General features: G+C 36.6%; 1 protein-coding gene across 1 annotated transcript in view; it reads left to right on the plus strand.

Moving 5' to 3' along the window:
• The window catches only part of fign (fidgetin), a 34,561-nt gene extending 30,000 nt beyond the window's left edge, over positions 1 to 4,561 (plus strand). The window contains exon 2 of the mRNA XM_014976124.2: positions 944 to 4,561. Coding sequence (XP_014831610.1) covers positions 952 to 3,177 — 2,226 coding nt within the window. The 5' untranslated portion in view covers positions 944 to 951 and the 3' untranslated portion in view covers positions 3,178 to 4,561. The remainder of the gene's footprint in view (positions 1 to 943) is intronic.
• Positions 4,562 to 18,005: the final 13,444 nt, after the last annotated feature.

An 18,005-nucleotide genomic window follows, 5' to 3' on the forward strand; every position in this document is an offset into this window, starting at 1 on the left:
AACCTACTGTTTTTTTTTTCTTTTAAATATTTAAAAGGTTTAATAAAACAGTTTAAATACAATATAAAACAGATGAGACTAACATTATCAATACACATTTAATATACTCATACAACCAAACAGCATGTTTTGGTTAGGGTATAAGATGCACATTTCTCAAAAGATGATAAAACGATGTCAAATGAGTATTGTTTTCTATGTTATTATTTAGCCATGTATTTTGACAATGGCACATTGAGAATTATTCATACTCTTCATAATCAATTGAAAAACCTTTATTTGCATTCCAATTAATTTTTCCAAGTTATTTATTTACCAAATTCAATATTACTCCTCCTGGGAGTATTAATTATCTGCCTTAACCGTATAGTAAAATACGCAACAGTCATTTAAAGTAAACAGTTTCTAATTTTACTTTATTGCACTACTTTATGCATTTATTAATCAGAGACCACTGCAATGTTTTTCATGTTTTACTGACTACTATTTACACACAAAAGCAATTTCAATTTCATCTTTGTTGAACTATGCCAAATGCTGATTTCTGAATCTTTCCAATTATTGTGTTGTTCAGACACCGGAATGGAAAGGCCATCATACAGTTAAGGGATCCTGATTTAAAAAAAATAAATAAATAATAATAATAATAAATAACAGCAGATTGTAATTTTTTCCAGAGCTGTGTTAAGTAAATTCCTCAAAATCAAAATGACAATTAATCATATATACATGCATCAGTTGGTATAAGTGTTGTTTTTTCTGTCTCATGTTAATTAGATCTATAGATTTCCATTTCATAGTTTTGCTTAAATACCAAAATATCATAAATTGTGGTATTTCTGCTCAATGTTATAATGTGAGAATCTCATACCCACTCATGCCCATTGTGGAAAAAAAATGAATGCTTACGTTGACATATTTCTTCCTTATGCATACTGTCTAGGTCTAAAGATGCAGTGGACCCCGGAGCACACACAATGGGCAGAACAACACTTTGACATTTCATCCACTACCCGCTCCCCAGCACACAAAGTGGAGGCCTATCGGGGGCACTTACAGCGAACATACCAGTATGCGTGGGCAAACGATGACATCTCTGCACTGACTGCCTCCAATCTGCTCAAGAAATATGCAGAGAAGTACTCTGGGATCCTAGAAGGCCCAAATGAAAGAGCCCTGCTGTGTGCCTACTCCGATAGCTCCAGTGGACTCGTGAATGGACGAAAGTCGGAGAATGAGTCCTGGCAGGAGGGGATTTACCCAATGAACTGTGCTCCAGATGTTATATCTGTGAGCAAAGCTGGAATGACAGCTGCCCTCCCCCCTACAGACGTGTCTGCGAGCATAGGAAGCTCCCCAGGGGTGGCAGGCAGCTTGTCTGAGCCTAGCTACTCAAGTAGTAACTGTGGGAGTCATCCAGCCACCACTCTTCACTCGGGCCTCCCCTCTCAGGAATATACTGCCAGTTACAATGGCTCTTACCTGCATTCCAGCTACAGCAGCCAGAGCACCCCTGCCCTCCCTTCCCCTCACCCCTCTCCTCTCCAGAGTGCTGGGCTTCTACAACCCCCACCACCTCCACCTGCTTTAGTGCCAAGCTACAATGCTGGGTCTCCCAACCTTCCCAACTACAGTTATCCTCCAACAGGGTATGCCTCACAGACTGCCGTGGGTCCTGGGTATAGCCCTGGGGGAGCACCACCACCACCTTCTGCTTATCTACCGTCTGGCATTGCAGCTCCCACTCCAATACCTCCCTCCACTTTGCCTGGATACGCCTACCAGTCTCATAATCACACACCAATCACACCTACACCTTTGAATGGCAGCTCATCCAACTCATTAAAACGAAAAGCTTTCTACATGAGCGGACATGGAGATGTGGACTCAAGCTACGGTAATTTCAACTACAGCCAACAGCGCTCCTCACAGAGCCCTATGTACAGAGTAGCAGACAGCAGTGTCTCAGACTCAAACAGGGGCACTGGCTTTGAAAGAAACACCGAACCATCGTCTTTAGCTTTTAAACCAACCAAACAGCAACTGGCTTCTGATCAACAAAGAAAATTTAATGTGCACTCTGGCAGAGCGCTAACTCCTCCATCTTACGGATCAACCAAAAACTCTGCAGGAGATCTAAGAACTGGCGAGCCCTACAGCAAGTTTGGGTCTCCAATCATGAGCGAGCAAACTGATGAGCACAGACAGCACCTCTCCCACTCCCTTTCAGGGCCTGATTTAGGAACGGCTACCTCGTCCATCCATGCTGCAGAGGAACAATTAAAGAACAGTGATTCCAACCTGGTGGAAATGGTCAACACGGAAATCCTTCAGCAGGGCTCTCCGGTAGACTGGACTGACATTGCAGGTCTGGATATGGCCAAATCAACTATTAAAGAGGAGATATTGTGGCCTATTTTGAGACCTGACATGTTTAGCGGACTTTCCACATTACCTCGGAGTCTGCTATTGTTTGGACCTCAGGGAACTGGTAAAACGCTACTGGCACGCTGCATGGCCAGCCAGCTGGGGGCCGCTTTTTTGCGGCTGAGTGGTTCAGCACTGGTGACCAAGTGGCTTGGAGAAGGAGGCAAGATTATCCAAGCTTCTTTCCTTGTAGCACGCTGTCGCCAACCAGCAGTAGTCCTAATCAGCGATGTGGATCTGCTACTGTCTGGCCAGCTTACCGAGGAGAGCCCTGTAAATCACCTCAAGGCTGAGCTTCTCATCCAGCTCGATGGTATTCTAACCTCCGCAGAGGACCATGTTCTTGTGGTCTGCTCCACCAGTAAGCCAGAAGAGATACCCGAGACCTTACGGAGGTACTTCACTAAGCGTTTGCTCATCCCATTGCCTGATGGAACCGCACGCCACCAGATAATCAGCCAACTTCTCTCGCAGCACAACTATTGTCTCAGTGACAAAGAAATTTCATTATTGGTTCAGAGGACAGAGGGTTTTTCTGGACTGGATGTAGTCCAGCTGTGTCAAGAGGCTGTCGTTGGCTCTCTCCATGGCATTCCTGGGGCTGACCTTCCCAGCATCCATCCCAGTCAGATGAGACCAGTCGCGTACCAAGACTTTGAAAATGTATTTTGCAAATTCCAGCCGAGCATATCACAAAAAGAGCTTGATGTGTACACTGAGTGGAATAAAATGTTTGGCTGTAGTCAGTGAATGGAACCAGTTAAACACAGTTTCCTTAAAATGTGCTAAGTAAAAACAGTATTTGGTTCTTTTCAAACAATAAGAAAACAGTGGTGATATCAGCATTTTATCTAGAGTTATGGAAGCAATCTGGACATCCCACAGTGTTACGTGTTTATGAAAGTAAATTTAAAAGGATGCCCCACTTTTTTGTATATAAATATACAAATATATATAGATATAATGCTGATTTTGAGATTTTGTTGCTATCAAGTGCCTGAGATGGTGCTGTTTAAGTTTCATTTTGCCTCACAATCTTCATTGGTGGTGTGCTTATATAAGAGCTTTACAATGTGAAAGAAACCTTTTTTTTTTTTTTACTGCAAAAAGTGTTCAGCTTTGTCTGTTTTGTGCTCTCCGTGAACTGTTGTGGTTAATTTCAGCTGAGTTAAATTGATTGGCAGAATTTTCCCTGAGCATCATTACCTTGCACAGGTTTTATGTGTGCATGTGATTTATTTAATCATAGCAAAATGGACATGCACATATCTTTAAAATTTTGTTTGCATTAAAGACTTAAATTTGGTTGCAGTAGCCCTTCCTTGGTAGGCTTGAGGATAAATTGGTCAATGTGATTTCAGTTTAAATTAATGTTCTCTAGAACTCTTAGGATTTGTGATAAAGATGTGTTAAAAGCTTTAAAATATATTTTTTATTGCAGGAGGTTGAAATGACACTGAAATATTTTTGCAGATCCCATATTATATTTTGAGTACATTAATTTAATAAGAAATAATAGTGTTAAATCCCCACTGCTATTGATGCCCTTTCTTATATTACTTTTTAAACCTCATTTGCCAACAGGAGAGCACTAAGGGTGCGTTCACACTGCAGCCTGAAGTGACCCAATTCCGATATTTTTTTTATTCCGATGTTTTTGCCGGAGCCGCTCACACTGCCAGTAAATGCGACCTGTATGCGTTCTGCAGTGTAAACGGGCAAACGACCTGAAAGTGTCCCGCATGCGCACTAGAGGGCGCAATAGCGTCAGCGTTTTCAGTGTTCTGCCAGCTGCCATAAAAAGAAGTGCTCAGTGTTTGCGGAAGTAAATATGGAGGCTAACGGTGGAGCTTAGCTTACATATTTGAAGTTGTTGTCCGGCCGGAACAGCATATTAACAACTTAATCCTCATACAGTCCGTCATGGTTGTTGTTTTTCTTCCCACTTCTGCGTATCAGGCCGCAGAATATTGAGATTTGTTGAGAATCGGTGACGTTCAGTTCGGATGAATGCAACCTGGACGTTAGGTCGCATTTGAGTCGGATATGGGTCACATTCAAAAAAGAATCTGACCTGTGCTGTTCACACTGCCATGAAAAGATCGGATACAGGTCGCATTACGTAAAAAAGAAATGGAATTGGGTCACTTCAGGCAGCAATGTGATCGCACCAAGGCGTTCCTCCTGTTCCATTGCTTTATAATGTAGCCATGTTTTAATTTATTAACACACTTTTACATTTTGAGGATTGGTTTAGAAGAATGGGCCCTTTTGTCAGAACCTATTAATATCCCAGAAAAAATGAAACTCATTAATTTCTAATTAAGGATTCCTAAACACTTTGATCACAACAGTTGCTTATATTTAAGTAATTGTTTGGGATCCCACTCACTGTAAGGGTTGGGACTTTATTTAAAAACAACAATTTCTTAAGTGACTGAATACATTTACTCAAGTTGGATTTTTCTACATTTTGCAATGTCTGATTATGCTATTACAGAACAAGATTTATTTATTTTAAGGCTTTTTGCACATCTTTAAGTTTGGAGGTTGTTAGTTGTGAAATTCCTAAAAATATTTCTACAGCTAATTACTAAGAGTAATTCACACAGAAAAGTTGTACTATATTTTCCGTTTTCTTTTTGAAAACTCAGGAATGTGTTGGTAATATGTACTACTAAGCTTGTATTAAAACACTACATGTGATAAACATTTGCCTCACATTTAAAATTGCATCATTAAAATATAAAAGGTTTTTTGGTAGCTCAAGAATCTCAAGACGAGAAGGTTCCTGCAGTGAATGTATGAGGGGATAATTATGGTTTATTTGCAAACCTTAAAAATCAATTTGTTTAGGATTCTCAGCTTTTATTTATTTTTTAAATAGAATTTGGTATTGCAATTACGGGTTTGCCTTTGGAAATAATGGCCCCATTGTGTGGGTGAAATTGCAGCCTTGAGCTAATACATTTTACATTTTTGATTTTTTTTTTTTCTTCTTATTTCCTGCTGGCTGCAAAGTCAGAAACCTTCACTTACAACAGATACAATGATCCCGTTATTTTAATCCCAGCTTTGAGATTAAAGTGTTCAACTTGTGCCGAGAGAAATTTAAAAATGCAGACAAACATCTCAAGGTTGAGCGAGACAGCTGATCCAAGCTACGTTTCCCCCTCCTGTTGCTGTTTTTATCGTTCATGAAAACCCAAGGATTATGTACAGTGTAAGTTCCTTTGTACCTTATGTTTATCTCTGAAGGACAAATTCACAGTGACATCAAAATGTCACAGCTTGCCCATCTTATTTCATGATGATACCCAGCTAAAAACAAAAAAGTATTTTTGTGTAAAATATGCTTTACATTTAGATTTTTTTTTGTTTGTTTTTTTTAATGACACACTTTGCCTTTGCCTTAGGACAATTTGGTTTTATCATCTTATTTTCAGTGCCTGGTGTTCTTGCTGTACATTGTTTGAACCCTGAACCTGCAAAATCAGAAATATGTTACAGAAACCCTAGTGATTCTGTGTTCATACTTTGTCTTAAAGTCTTTCAATAAGAAGTTCACACAAGTGATTTTACACTTTTCTTTATCTCAAATTCATTAATTTATTCGCATTCCTTATATTCTAAACTCACAGAGTTTCCGTACAAAATACCACTTATTTTTCCTCCCATATTTTAAACAGTTGCTCTATTATTAAACTGTTTGCTGCCAATAATTGCTAAATTTCCATAGAACATTTCCAACAATGTATGAGTCGGTCTGAAAGCTTAATTGGCAAGTAAAAGCACTGAATGTATTATAATGCGAGCAAAACACTCGCACTGAAACATGCCAGAGGAGAAGAGAGCACCGTTTGGGTACTTGTACAGAAACTGCAGAGGCACTGACAGACTTTTTTTTCCTTGTAAGAAGGTGTCTTAATACAATATTTCTTGATGCTTTACCGTATTTCAGTCTTCTGTCAAATGCTAAGCATTTTCTCATTGAAACATGGCTGGAACCAATAACTTCTCAAGGTCTGGACTTTTAAAGAATTTCCATGACGATGGCACAATTTGAGAAAGTTATTCCTTAGTCTAGAGTCATACTTGACTCTACTTTTACATTATGTTGAATGCTTTATCTGTATTCCCAGTTATAATATCTTTGCTGCATTATCTTTAAAACTGCACAAGTTTGTCATTTGTAAAATGATTATTATAAGTCTGTATATGAAGAGACAAGTGTGTGTGTGAATTGAGTGCCTATATGTTTCCTTAAGGGTGTGGGTCATTTATTTGAGTCCTGATTACCTGCTGAGTCACATTTTTTTAGCTAAGAATCACATTGCAAAATTTTCATAAATAATTACTCTGGAGTTTTATTTTTGTTTTGTTTTTTCTGCATAGAAATAAATCTCCCAAATTATGTCAAGTGTGTCATGTAGAGTCGCATGTTAAAATTGTTTCAGAAATCATGTAGACACATAGTCATCCTGAAACATTCAGATGGCAATGGTTCCAGTTAGATGATGAACATTGGTGTATCACTTATTGTTTTATTTTTAACCTGGAATGAAACTACAATCCTTTATTTTCTTCTGTGTGCCTCCTCATCAGCTTGCACCCTCACTGCCACTTCATCCCATTTTGTACCACTGCAAGAACTACTATATTCTGTACCCATGCACTGAAACCATGGTGGTGATTTATTTGTGATTGCATCTGTGTGTTTTCATGAACCATGAAGATAAATCATCATCATACCACTTAATACCCCTGAATCTTGCTTAGAATTAAAATTCAATTATGTTTTATCTGAAGATGTTTTATGTTCTACTCGCCATCATGTTGGTTCTAATCACCGTTTGAGCAGGCTGACTCTTATTAAACCTGATGGAATGCAACTCTAGATTAAACTACAACTCTTTGAAACAGTCTGTTGGTAAATATTACTTATTGAATTCTTATGTTCACCTTTTCTTACAGTCGACAATACTGTAGTATGAATGCAAATATTTCTAATTGGTTTAGCATAAAACAGCCTACCACTTGTAGCTTTAAAACACCATTAACAACAGCACACAACCTAAATAAGAGTTGTGGTGGCCACAAATTGACCTGTGATCGTTACAAACAGTCCAGTAGTAAAAGGGTCAATTTATCCCAAAATTTGCCAAGGCTTCAAAATGTAAAGAAGAAAATTGACCAGAACCTATGACATTTTTTCAAAATAATTTATGAATTGGTGTTCTTGAATTTTCAGTGCTACCTTTGTGTATTTCCAAAAATATGCAAACATTTTTAGCAATGTCTATCAATAGTGGAAACTTGTGACTGTTATTAAAAATGTAACTCTCTAAGTCAATCAACAGTTTACAGCTTTTTATTTGAGCACAAACTGAAAAGCATGAATGGCACACAAGTCAGAAAATGTCTGAAAATACAAACTTCTAACTGTAGTGGGTTGGGTTGTTATTTCATTTAAAATTGGGCATTGAAACCATGAGTTGGGTGAACAAGCACACATCTTACAGGTTCAAGAGCTCAGTGGTGAATCAGATGTGTGGTAAAATATATCAATCACCGGTGATATCATAGATATTAAAAGATCTGGTCCCGTCCAGTAAAAAAGAAGTTTACATACACTGCATAAAAAGACACAACCTATTTCTCATTGTCTGACATTAAATCACACTTAACTTTTCTTTGGGTATCTGGGGTTATCAAAAATAATTACTAATTTCCTGTCAGAATAATCAGAGCAATACATTTTTTAAAGATATTTGATTAACTTTTTTTTTTCAATTCCTATGTTTATATACAGTGGTGTGAAAAAGTGTTTGGCCCCTTCCTGCTTTTTTTTTTTTTTTTTTTTTTCCTCGCATATTTGAAGTGTTTCAGAACAAACCAAGTTAAGCATCAGACAAAAACAACACATGTAAACACAAAAGACAATCTTTAAATTAAGTTCTTTATTATTATGGGGGGAAAAAATAATTCACCCATGCCCATGTAGCTTTAGAATTTTTTTCTACCTTATTAATCATTCATCATTTAAAAAACTGCATTTTGTGTTTATTTCTGTTGTCTTTGGCTAATATCTAAATTGATTTGATGTTCTGAAACATGCAAGTGTAACAAGCATGCAAAAAAAAAGAAAACAGGAAGGGAGAAACTAATTTCTCCACACCACCATTGATTTACTCTGCATATATTTGTTTATTCTGTCTGACTTGGTCCTAACATCTTGGGTTTCCATTCACACTTTTCTCACAGCAGTGTGATGACATTTTGGCTTATTCCTTTCTGACAGGACTGGTGTAACTGAGCCAGGTTTGTAGGTAATGAGCTGTGTCCACAATTTTTTCTCTGGGACTGAGGAAGCATCTCTGTGATGGACATTTCAAAACATCCTCAAACAGCTTTGTAAGGAATTTGGCCTTGTGCTTAGGGCTAGAGCTGGTGATGTCATTGTCCATTTATAATCATACATAATATCCTTTACTCATGATGTCACCAGTTTTTTGTAGGGTGCCACCCTCTCCTACAAAATATCCACACAGTATGATGCTCCCACTCATGTACTTCCCACCTGGAGTGGCAAACCGTTTTTTCCTCTTTGAATTGTCTTTCAGTCTAGAAAGATATTTTACTAATATTTTTAAAGTTGCACAATTTTCTTATAAACCACTTTATTTGAAAAATAAGCTGTCTTCTTTAATATTTTGACATCTAAATAATAGAAATGTTTGGTGATCCTAAATTATCCAAAAGAGCAAAAGTTTAGTTTGATAAAATGCCAAACAGTGGTTAAAAAAGGTTGTGTCTCCCTCTACAGCATCTGGTTTAATGTCCATTAATGTGCTTTGTGTTTTACTTATACCTAATGTTCCATTTGCATGAAATTAAATATAATAGCAACCTGACAATAGGACTGTGTTTTTGCAAAAAAGAAAACATTTCAAAATGTGTGGTATATATTTCACATGTATTTTTATTTTATTTTAATTTTTTTTAATCTTTAAAGATTTAGAAAACTAGATGCATTACATTATGGAGTTTGGTAAAAAGAAAGGACCTGTGATCACAGATGGCACTTGAGCAGGGCCTTTGATAAGCACATCAAGTTTCCAAGCGATACAGACTCTGTGACTTAAATCACTTTCTTTCAGTGTTCCTGTAATTAGTTTAATGTTGAGAATTGCTTCTAATGTATTTCCCATCCTAGTTTTATAGTTGTGCATCCTTTAAAACCATTTCTACCTCATTGCTGCATATTGTACTTGTAGTACTTATGTTGTTTCATTTTGAATGTCATGCATTTGTGAATTAAAAACTGTATGGAAAAAAAAAAAAAAAAAACACGAAGAAAAGCTTGCCCTTGAATCTGAGCAGTCTACCTCAAAAAGGCTGTCTACACTGTCGAGTACAAGTCACAGAGGAAAAAAAAAAACGAAGAAAAAAACTGCACCTTTAAGACAAAGATGAACCTTACCTGCACATTCTGACATATACAGTTTATCTATAACACTTTCTCATTGAGGTGTTGTCAGTATTTTCTGCGAGTTTTTTCAACGCAAACTCTGTTCCTAAAAAAAAAAAAATAAATAAAATAAAATAAAATTGAGTTGCTTCGATTCTCTGTGGACCGTGTAGTGCCATGTTGATGTGTATGTACGTGCACTGGCAATTCTACATGCAAGTGAGAGGAGTCAAGGTTAACATGTGAACATTCTGAATTTTTACTTTTCATACATGTGTACAGAAAATGAACTTGCACATAGCTGTATATATATTGTACATTTGCTACTGATATACAACATACATACAAAAAAGCACCACGTAACTGTTTATATGTGTGTATGTATTGCCATATTTACAGTACAGTCAACTTAATTGTATTTTAATTTCACGGTACATAAAAGTTACTGAAAAACTGAATAAAGTTGTTTTCGCTCTCTTTTTCTGTGTCTGATCTCTGGTTTGTTTTGTAACATACTTCATTTAATTTCTTCATCAATCTACACGAGCTAAAACAGAATAAAAATGTATCCACTTTTCTCAGGGATCTCACACTAGAATTGTATATAAACATAGTAAAACTAATTAAGTTAGCAGCAATTAAGTGTTTTCATCACAGTTTTTTTAATAGCAAGTTGATTTAAGTTCAAACTAAAGAGTTATACCTTGGGAAGCACATTTGGTTCAAGTTAGTAGGTGTGAAATAGTTTTAAAAATAACATGAAGCAGATTTTTATTTTTTTTTTCTGCTCTCAGTCTTGGTTTCTTTTCTGAGCAACCTTATTTATATAAGGGCAGATATTGTCATTATAAAACCTGTTGTGTATATATATAGTTTTATTTTATTTTTTTTTTTCAAATATGGCAAACGTATGTGTCCATGTAAGATATGGTGCAAATCAGTAAGGTAAAAACTGGGTACTTTAAAAACAAATTTGACTCCCATTCCTGAAATGGACTGATCATGTTCCACTTTAAGAGCAGCATCACTTTAAAAATAGTAATTCAACAATCCAGTAGTGGAGTGTTGAATGCAAAAACAATTTATTTTTTAACAAATCTCTTTGCCGGAAAATTAAATTAAAGGAATAAAGACAGCTGGACTGGCGACCTGTCCAGGGTGTACCTCGCTTCTCACTCTCTGACTACTGGAGATAGGCACAAGCACCCCCACTAGGGATAAGAAGACGGATGGAAGTAAGAAAGCACATTTCTACACATGTTGATATGTAGAATGGAAGTAAGTCTATATGTAAAGAACCATTCATATGTAAAGCATAAGTGACTTCATGTACAAAAATGGGGGGAAACACAAATAATCTAGATTAACACCTTGTGAATCTGGCCTAAACATTCAAAATGGCTTTGGTTCACAATCCTCTCATGGCCACACTACAACATTTTTTTTTTCCCCACTCAACTTTCTATTGACAAGCTTTGCTACGTCGCTGTGCTAAGCAACTATCTTGAGAGACATTTCCGATGCTGTAAATCAAAAAGTTTTAATTATTATTTTTTTAAAGGTGGTATTGTGTGATATTCAAATGTTTGCTAAACTGGTGTACAGCTGATGTGTTTTATTGATCAAATAATATATATAATTATGTGTGTAATAAAGCTTTTAAGTCAATACTCCAGTAAAGCTTCATAGGTAAATTCCATAAAAATATTGCATTTTACTGCAAATAGTTTTACAATATATATATATATTTTTCTGTATTCAAACAATTTTAAAATTGATTCTCAAGAAAAATGCCATAATTTAATGTGCCAAGGTAAAAACAACCCAAAGTAAAAATGTATATAATCCATTGTGACCATTTTTTCACTTCCTTCAAAAAATAAACAGTAAAATGAATGAGAACCAATTAAGGAAGTGATGTTCTGTTTTCTTCAAAGCTTTGGCATCTAAAGCTAATTTTAAGCACTTTTGCTACATTATGTAATTCATTACACATTTCAGGTTTTTTTTTTTTGTCTTTATTCATTATCTTTCATGTTTTTCTTTTATGTCTGCGCAGAGTTTTGGTTGTTAGATGTAAAATATTTAACTAGTGAAACTGTGTGTTTTTTTTTTTGTTTTTTTTTTTGTTTTGTTTTGTTTTTTTCTGTTGCCTGTCTTGGCCAGGAGTCTCCTGTAAAACAAATCTTTGATCTCAGTTAATCATTTTGAGATTAGATAAAAGCTTAAATCCAGAAAGGGACAACAAGATATAACTAAAACCTCATCTGTTCATTTAGCAAACTTGTCTGTACCAATAGCTGATGCGTGCTAATGACTGATATAGAGATCAACACACATTAAAACGATACAGATAAAACAACATTTCATCGTCCGCCACAGCAGAGCATTTTTTTCTCCATTCAGGACAAAAAAAATATTGCAGAGAAAAAACGCTTTCGCTTTTTCGAGTGAACCAGGGAAACAGACATTCAACACACGCAGGGGGGGAAAGCAACCTGAAGATAAAATCAGGACTGATAAGAGAAAAATAAAGTTGAGTCAAACAAATTATACTTGAGTTATTAGCGGCCTATTTTGTAAATATCAAAGATCCACTTGTCCCAGTGTTCTGGGCTTCATTTGCATTCTGATGAAACTGGAGTGGATGTGTGTGAACTCGGAGGTTATCTGTGGAGCCGCAGCGCTGAGCAGCCGAATCAGACAGCTCCACAAACGCTTGGCTCAAGAGGATGAGCCACAGACCTCTCTCAAATCACTTCCTTCATAACAATTAAAATATGCAAAGTGATAATTTTCCTTAAGTAGCCTTAAATGTGCAATCTATTTAAATGTGAAGGAAATTGCTTAAAGCTTGCAGTGTGTGGATGTGTGGTTAGGCAGGGGTGGTGGCTGGGTAGGGGGATAAATTATGCAAATAAATGAAAGGACTCTTGAAAGCCTAATTTTTCTGCAATAAGCATACTGTTTCATTTAATTTTTTGCCTCTTATTAAAAGTGACAGTTCTTTTGCGCCGTCTGATGGCTATATCTGACACAAGCCCCACAAAACTGACTGCTAGACTAATGGTGAAGCATTTTTTTTGTAGCTTTTAGATGATGGTTACATTCACAAAGTAATTATGCACTAGAGAGTCCAGAAATAAGGTTTAATTACACAGTAATCGCTTCTGATGGACACTAGGAAGTGTGAGCACTGCCAGACTGCAATCCATCAATGACAAACCTCTGGCCAGTTTTAATTCCTCCTCATTTGCATCATAACCTCGGCACCAAGTTGCACAAACGCTGTTAAACGTTAATAGGACCTGTCTCTCTACTCAAAATGAACGCTTAAGCCATTTCAATTCTCCCTTTTTTCTCTCTCTATCGCTTTCTTTCACTACTCTCTTTCTCACCCTTTTTATGCACACACTCACACACCCTCTATCTCACACAGTCCATATCTCCTCTCTCTTGCCTCAATTCTCACATCCTTGTGAGTCTTTACATAAATAGAGCCTCTTCAGAAGGGAAGCTGAGCACGGGAGACAGTGCACGGTCACTGCTGTGCTAATTGGGAGCAACATGTAAAGTTTTATCTCCTGAGTGCTAACAAACCATACGGACAAGTATAAATTCTTGTCTTGTGTGTCTGCGTGTGTGCGTGTTAGCATGTGCGCGTGTGTGAGGAAAATTGCGATCAGCTACGTATTTGTCTCGCATGGTTTTGGAGCCAAAAGGGAAGGTAGGCCCTTAAGTTATCCCAATCCTGAGAGACTGGGCAAAATGATGCTTTTATTAATTGAAAATTATTATTGGGGTGACAGTCCCTTTTTTCCTCCCCAGTAGACTTTTATAAGGTTGATTAGAGCCACGGTGTCTCATTACCAAAGATTGCAAGACTGCTCCTCATTATATACCTGGGACACTCTAGTATAAATCAGTGCAACAAAAATATACACAACACCTTGCCAAAGGTAGACATTGGACCTACTGAGCCACTTGTGATTACAAAGTGAGCTGTTTTTATTTGTTGTAGTAAGAAGAAAAACATCATATTTTGCTCTTCAGAGATCCCAGCATCATATACTCTTAGATTATTATGATGTGACCTTGTTATGTCCCCAGGTATTCAAAGCAATTCAATACTGATTTGAAAAAATAATGAGGTGCACAGAGAGTATATATATATTTATAAAAGTGGATCCACAAGTCAAACTGTGAGCCGGAAAAAATAATTAGAGTATATATTCTGAGCAAATTTTCTTTCACGGCAATGTAATCTGTCAATTTTTATTTTGAGGAATTACACTCTATCTACTTAATTCCAAAATTAAGAAGTGGGCTAACAAATATTAATCCTAAGAAAATACAAAAAGCATCAGAGTCGTTCTAGGAAATTTGATTTCAAAGCCTGGCTGAGGTGTGTGAATTTGTATGCAAGTGGGGCCTTTTTCCAAATTATTCTAGATTCCATTCACTGTAAAAAAAAAAAGAAAGAAAAAAAAAGAGGTTTAGAGTTGATGGAAAACATTGAACTTCCCTTACACTTACTGTGTTGTTTATTGTGTATTTCCTTGTTTTTCCATGTGGAAACCTGCTCTCCTGCCCAATGACTGCTGAAAATAAGCACTGGCTCTCTGGAAGGATAAAGTGCCAATAGTAAATGATGGATCATGCTTTTCATGACATTAACAATAATACATCAGCCATCGGTTTATAAAATGTCAATAGGCTGATCAAGGATGTTAATATTGGGCTAACTACATGTGATGATAGATACGCATCCATTTTCAGCTTTCGGAAATTTACTGTTACTCACCACAAATGATTAGATATAGTTAAGTACAAAAATATTCACAACACTGGCAGATTTAAGTTTAAAGTGATCTTTTAACTTTAAATTCACATGTAAACATTTTGAACAGAATTAGCTTCAGTCCCATCTTGAACCTGACAGAGAAACTGGGAAATGAAGCTGATGGCAAGTAAATCTTCAACCCAGCTATTCCGTAAGATTATTTACAGATTTGTAGTTTTTTTTATTATTATTATTTGTATAATTTATTTTTCTCTTTGTCTTCCTAATCATGTACTGAGTTGAAAATAAGCATGTCCATGTCGTCAAATAAACTGCAAGAGTCCCAATGAAATGCAACATGTGGTGTGTATATTCCTCACCAGCATATAAAAAGCTGATATTTCTGAAACACTGCCACTTACCGAAGAAGGCATTGGCTGGCCAGATTGGTGAATCTCTTTAGTCTGTCTTAACCCCTGGCCGGGTACAAGAGGACCTAATGGGGAGCAAAGACAGAAGAGTAGATGTCCAATAGCCACTCGTTCCCCTGTCAAGGCAATCATGAGAAACACAGAGCGTCACTCTTTCAATTTCATCCATTTCCACTGTGCAAGTCGCCCTCTAAAACGTCATTATCTCCCACAGATCTGCTGGGCCCTCTGACAGGGCCATGTTATCCAGGCACTGGGGAAATGCAAATTGATTTCATATCAGCCATGGCATTTTTAAAGCCTCCACATGTTACACAGACTGTCATTTGAGGAAAAGATATGAAAATCAGAGGGAAATGTCAAACTGTGGATTGGCTGTGTTATATGAAACGTGTTGTTTACTCTGATCACCGGATCATGAAACAAGATACTCCTTCATGCCACATTCTCAGTTTACAATTCGAGAGGTCTCTATCATGCTTTTGATCTGAATGGGCGTAAGCAGGTTTCTCACACCACAATAACAAAAACCAAGCTAAACAAAAAACAAATGAATGTGATGATCAAACAGCAACAGCAGCTCTAACATCGTGTGATATTATAAAATTACATTTTGAAATGGGCTCTGAAAGTGATCTATCCATCCTGAAGCAGTTATAAATAGATTTTTTTTTCAAGGTAAAGAAAAAAAAAAGATTTACGATGATAAACTAATGACAAATGATGCACCTTAACAATTGATTTCTACTTTGTTTATATGGTTCGTCAGTTCACTGTTTTTGACCTCTACTCTCAAAACCTGGTAGATGTTAGCAAGAGAATTTAACTTGCTCAACCACAAGCATCAAAAAGCTACCTTGTTGCTGACTGGTGAACAAATTATGAACAATTACAAGAAATGTAACTTTAAAGGTTAAGCTCTATTGAAAATACAGATTCACTTTAGAAACAAAATAACGTGGACGGCAAAAAGCGTTTTCATTTTTTATGTTTTAAAGTTTTGCCAGTCAGCCAAACAAATAACAAGGTTTATGCTCATGGATCTATGTTGCCCTGTGCTTTCCCATCGACTTAATTTTTTCAAAACAATGGATAGATATTATGGAGCAGGTATTGTTATACAGAACTGTTTGTGAAAATTAAATACGGACATTAAAGAGACTGAATATCTGCTTAATGAACTCAACTGAGCTACTGTATGAAGGTTAGTGGCCAAAGGTTTGTTTTTCTTTACAAACAAACAAGTCAGAGATGACTTTAAGTTTAATGTCCAAACACATCTCTTTGACTATGTAAATTTATTATTGGTTAAAACCCTGATGAGACTACATGGAAGAAAGAGAATAAAGCAGATGGCTAAAGATGAAGGTCAAAACCAATTGAGAAGTTTGTCAAAAATTTATGACATAAGCAATCTGTAAGCTGTTGCTGAACCCGAGCTTGAGGTGCAGAGAAACATATTGAAATTACACAAAAATAATAAAAACACTGCAGATACCGGCACTCTGCCAGGAATGATTGCCCCGAGTGGTGTACTTTTTTTTTTTTTTTTTTTTTGCTTTGCTTCGCTCTTCCTGTCCCTTAACCCCTCCCCCTCCTTCACACGCATGGCTGCCTGCCAGATGTGAGGAGAGGCATATCTGGATTTAATGACATTACAAATGCCTTTCTTTGCACACAGTGATAGCTCTGTTTTGATTGGTGTAACACTGTCAGTGCATTATCTTACAAAGAGAGCCGTCAGTCATCCAGCATTGAGTCATCAGTTTTAGCTGGTGATGAGGCTTGTTTGCCGTACCTAATGGTCTGTCTCGTTGGGGAGCCTTAGAGGCTCATAAGATACCACTTGTAAATACTCCACTGCAACAACCATCGCAACACAAGCTTTCAGGGAAAATTGAGTGGGTCTCGTTACAGCCAGCTCTTGTGGCAATATTCGAGGTCTCTTTGTGTACAAAGCAAAGCTTGGAATAAATCATACCGTACACCCACATTGCTATTGATTAAAGCAGTTCCCATGCCCGCATCTAGTGAGTTATACACAGAATAAAGAGCAGCTTTATATTTTGTCCTGTCAAAATGTTAGGTCATCCTATCAGGGTTAGCCAGTCCCGTACATAGCACAGAAAGCCCTCTGTCTGAAAACATTCAAAGGGAAAGAGGCTGAATTGTTGTATTTACCACTAGAGTCAGATTAGAACATTTTATTATTTCTCTTCTTTTACTTGAGCTTTGTTACGTCAATGAGTGTCACATTCAGAGGAATTAATGAGAGAATAAAGAACTGCTTGACATCTAGAAAAACATTCCCAGATATCTGCGGGTGCACCTTAAGAAAAACAACATCATTGGGAGGCTTGTTTATTTCAGTAATTCAATTCAGAAATTGAAACACAAAAGACGAAGATTCATTACACACAAAGTGATTTATTCCAATAACTTATTTCTGGTGCTTACAGTAAATAAAAGCCAAAACGGTTGTGTCTCAGAAAATTTGAATATGACATGCAAATAAAATGATATTTTTAATACATAAATGCTATGTATTAATAATGTGTTGTGTATTAAGGGGGATGTCTTTTCTCCAAATGTTACATAATTGGGAGAAAGATTCCCCCCATAACTTATTTCTAGCTGACTGTCCAGTGATTCTTGAGAATAGGGACAAAACAGGTCCTATGGATAAAGCATGAAATTTGAATAAAATATACACAAAATATATTTTTTTCAAATATCTAACTAAACTAACCTGGGTCATGTGAGCACAACAATGTATATTTTTCTTTTTTTTGCTGAATATTTTTTTATTTTAAACATTGTAGTCGGTGGATGATGCCTGTAAAAGCCCTTGTCCAGGAGCAGAACTCAACACATTCTTATAGTTTAAAACAAT

Source organism: Poecilia mexicana, unplaced genomic scaffold (genome assembly GCF_051168715.1).
Source record: "Poecilia mexicana isolate PSO_F unplaced genomic scaffold, ASM5116871v1 scaffold_2, whole genome shotgun sequence".
Taxonomy (NCBI): Eukaryota; Metazoa; Chordata; class Actinopteri; order Cyprinodontiformes; family Poeciliidae; genus Poecilia; species Poecilia mexicana.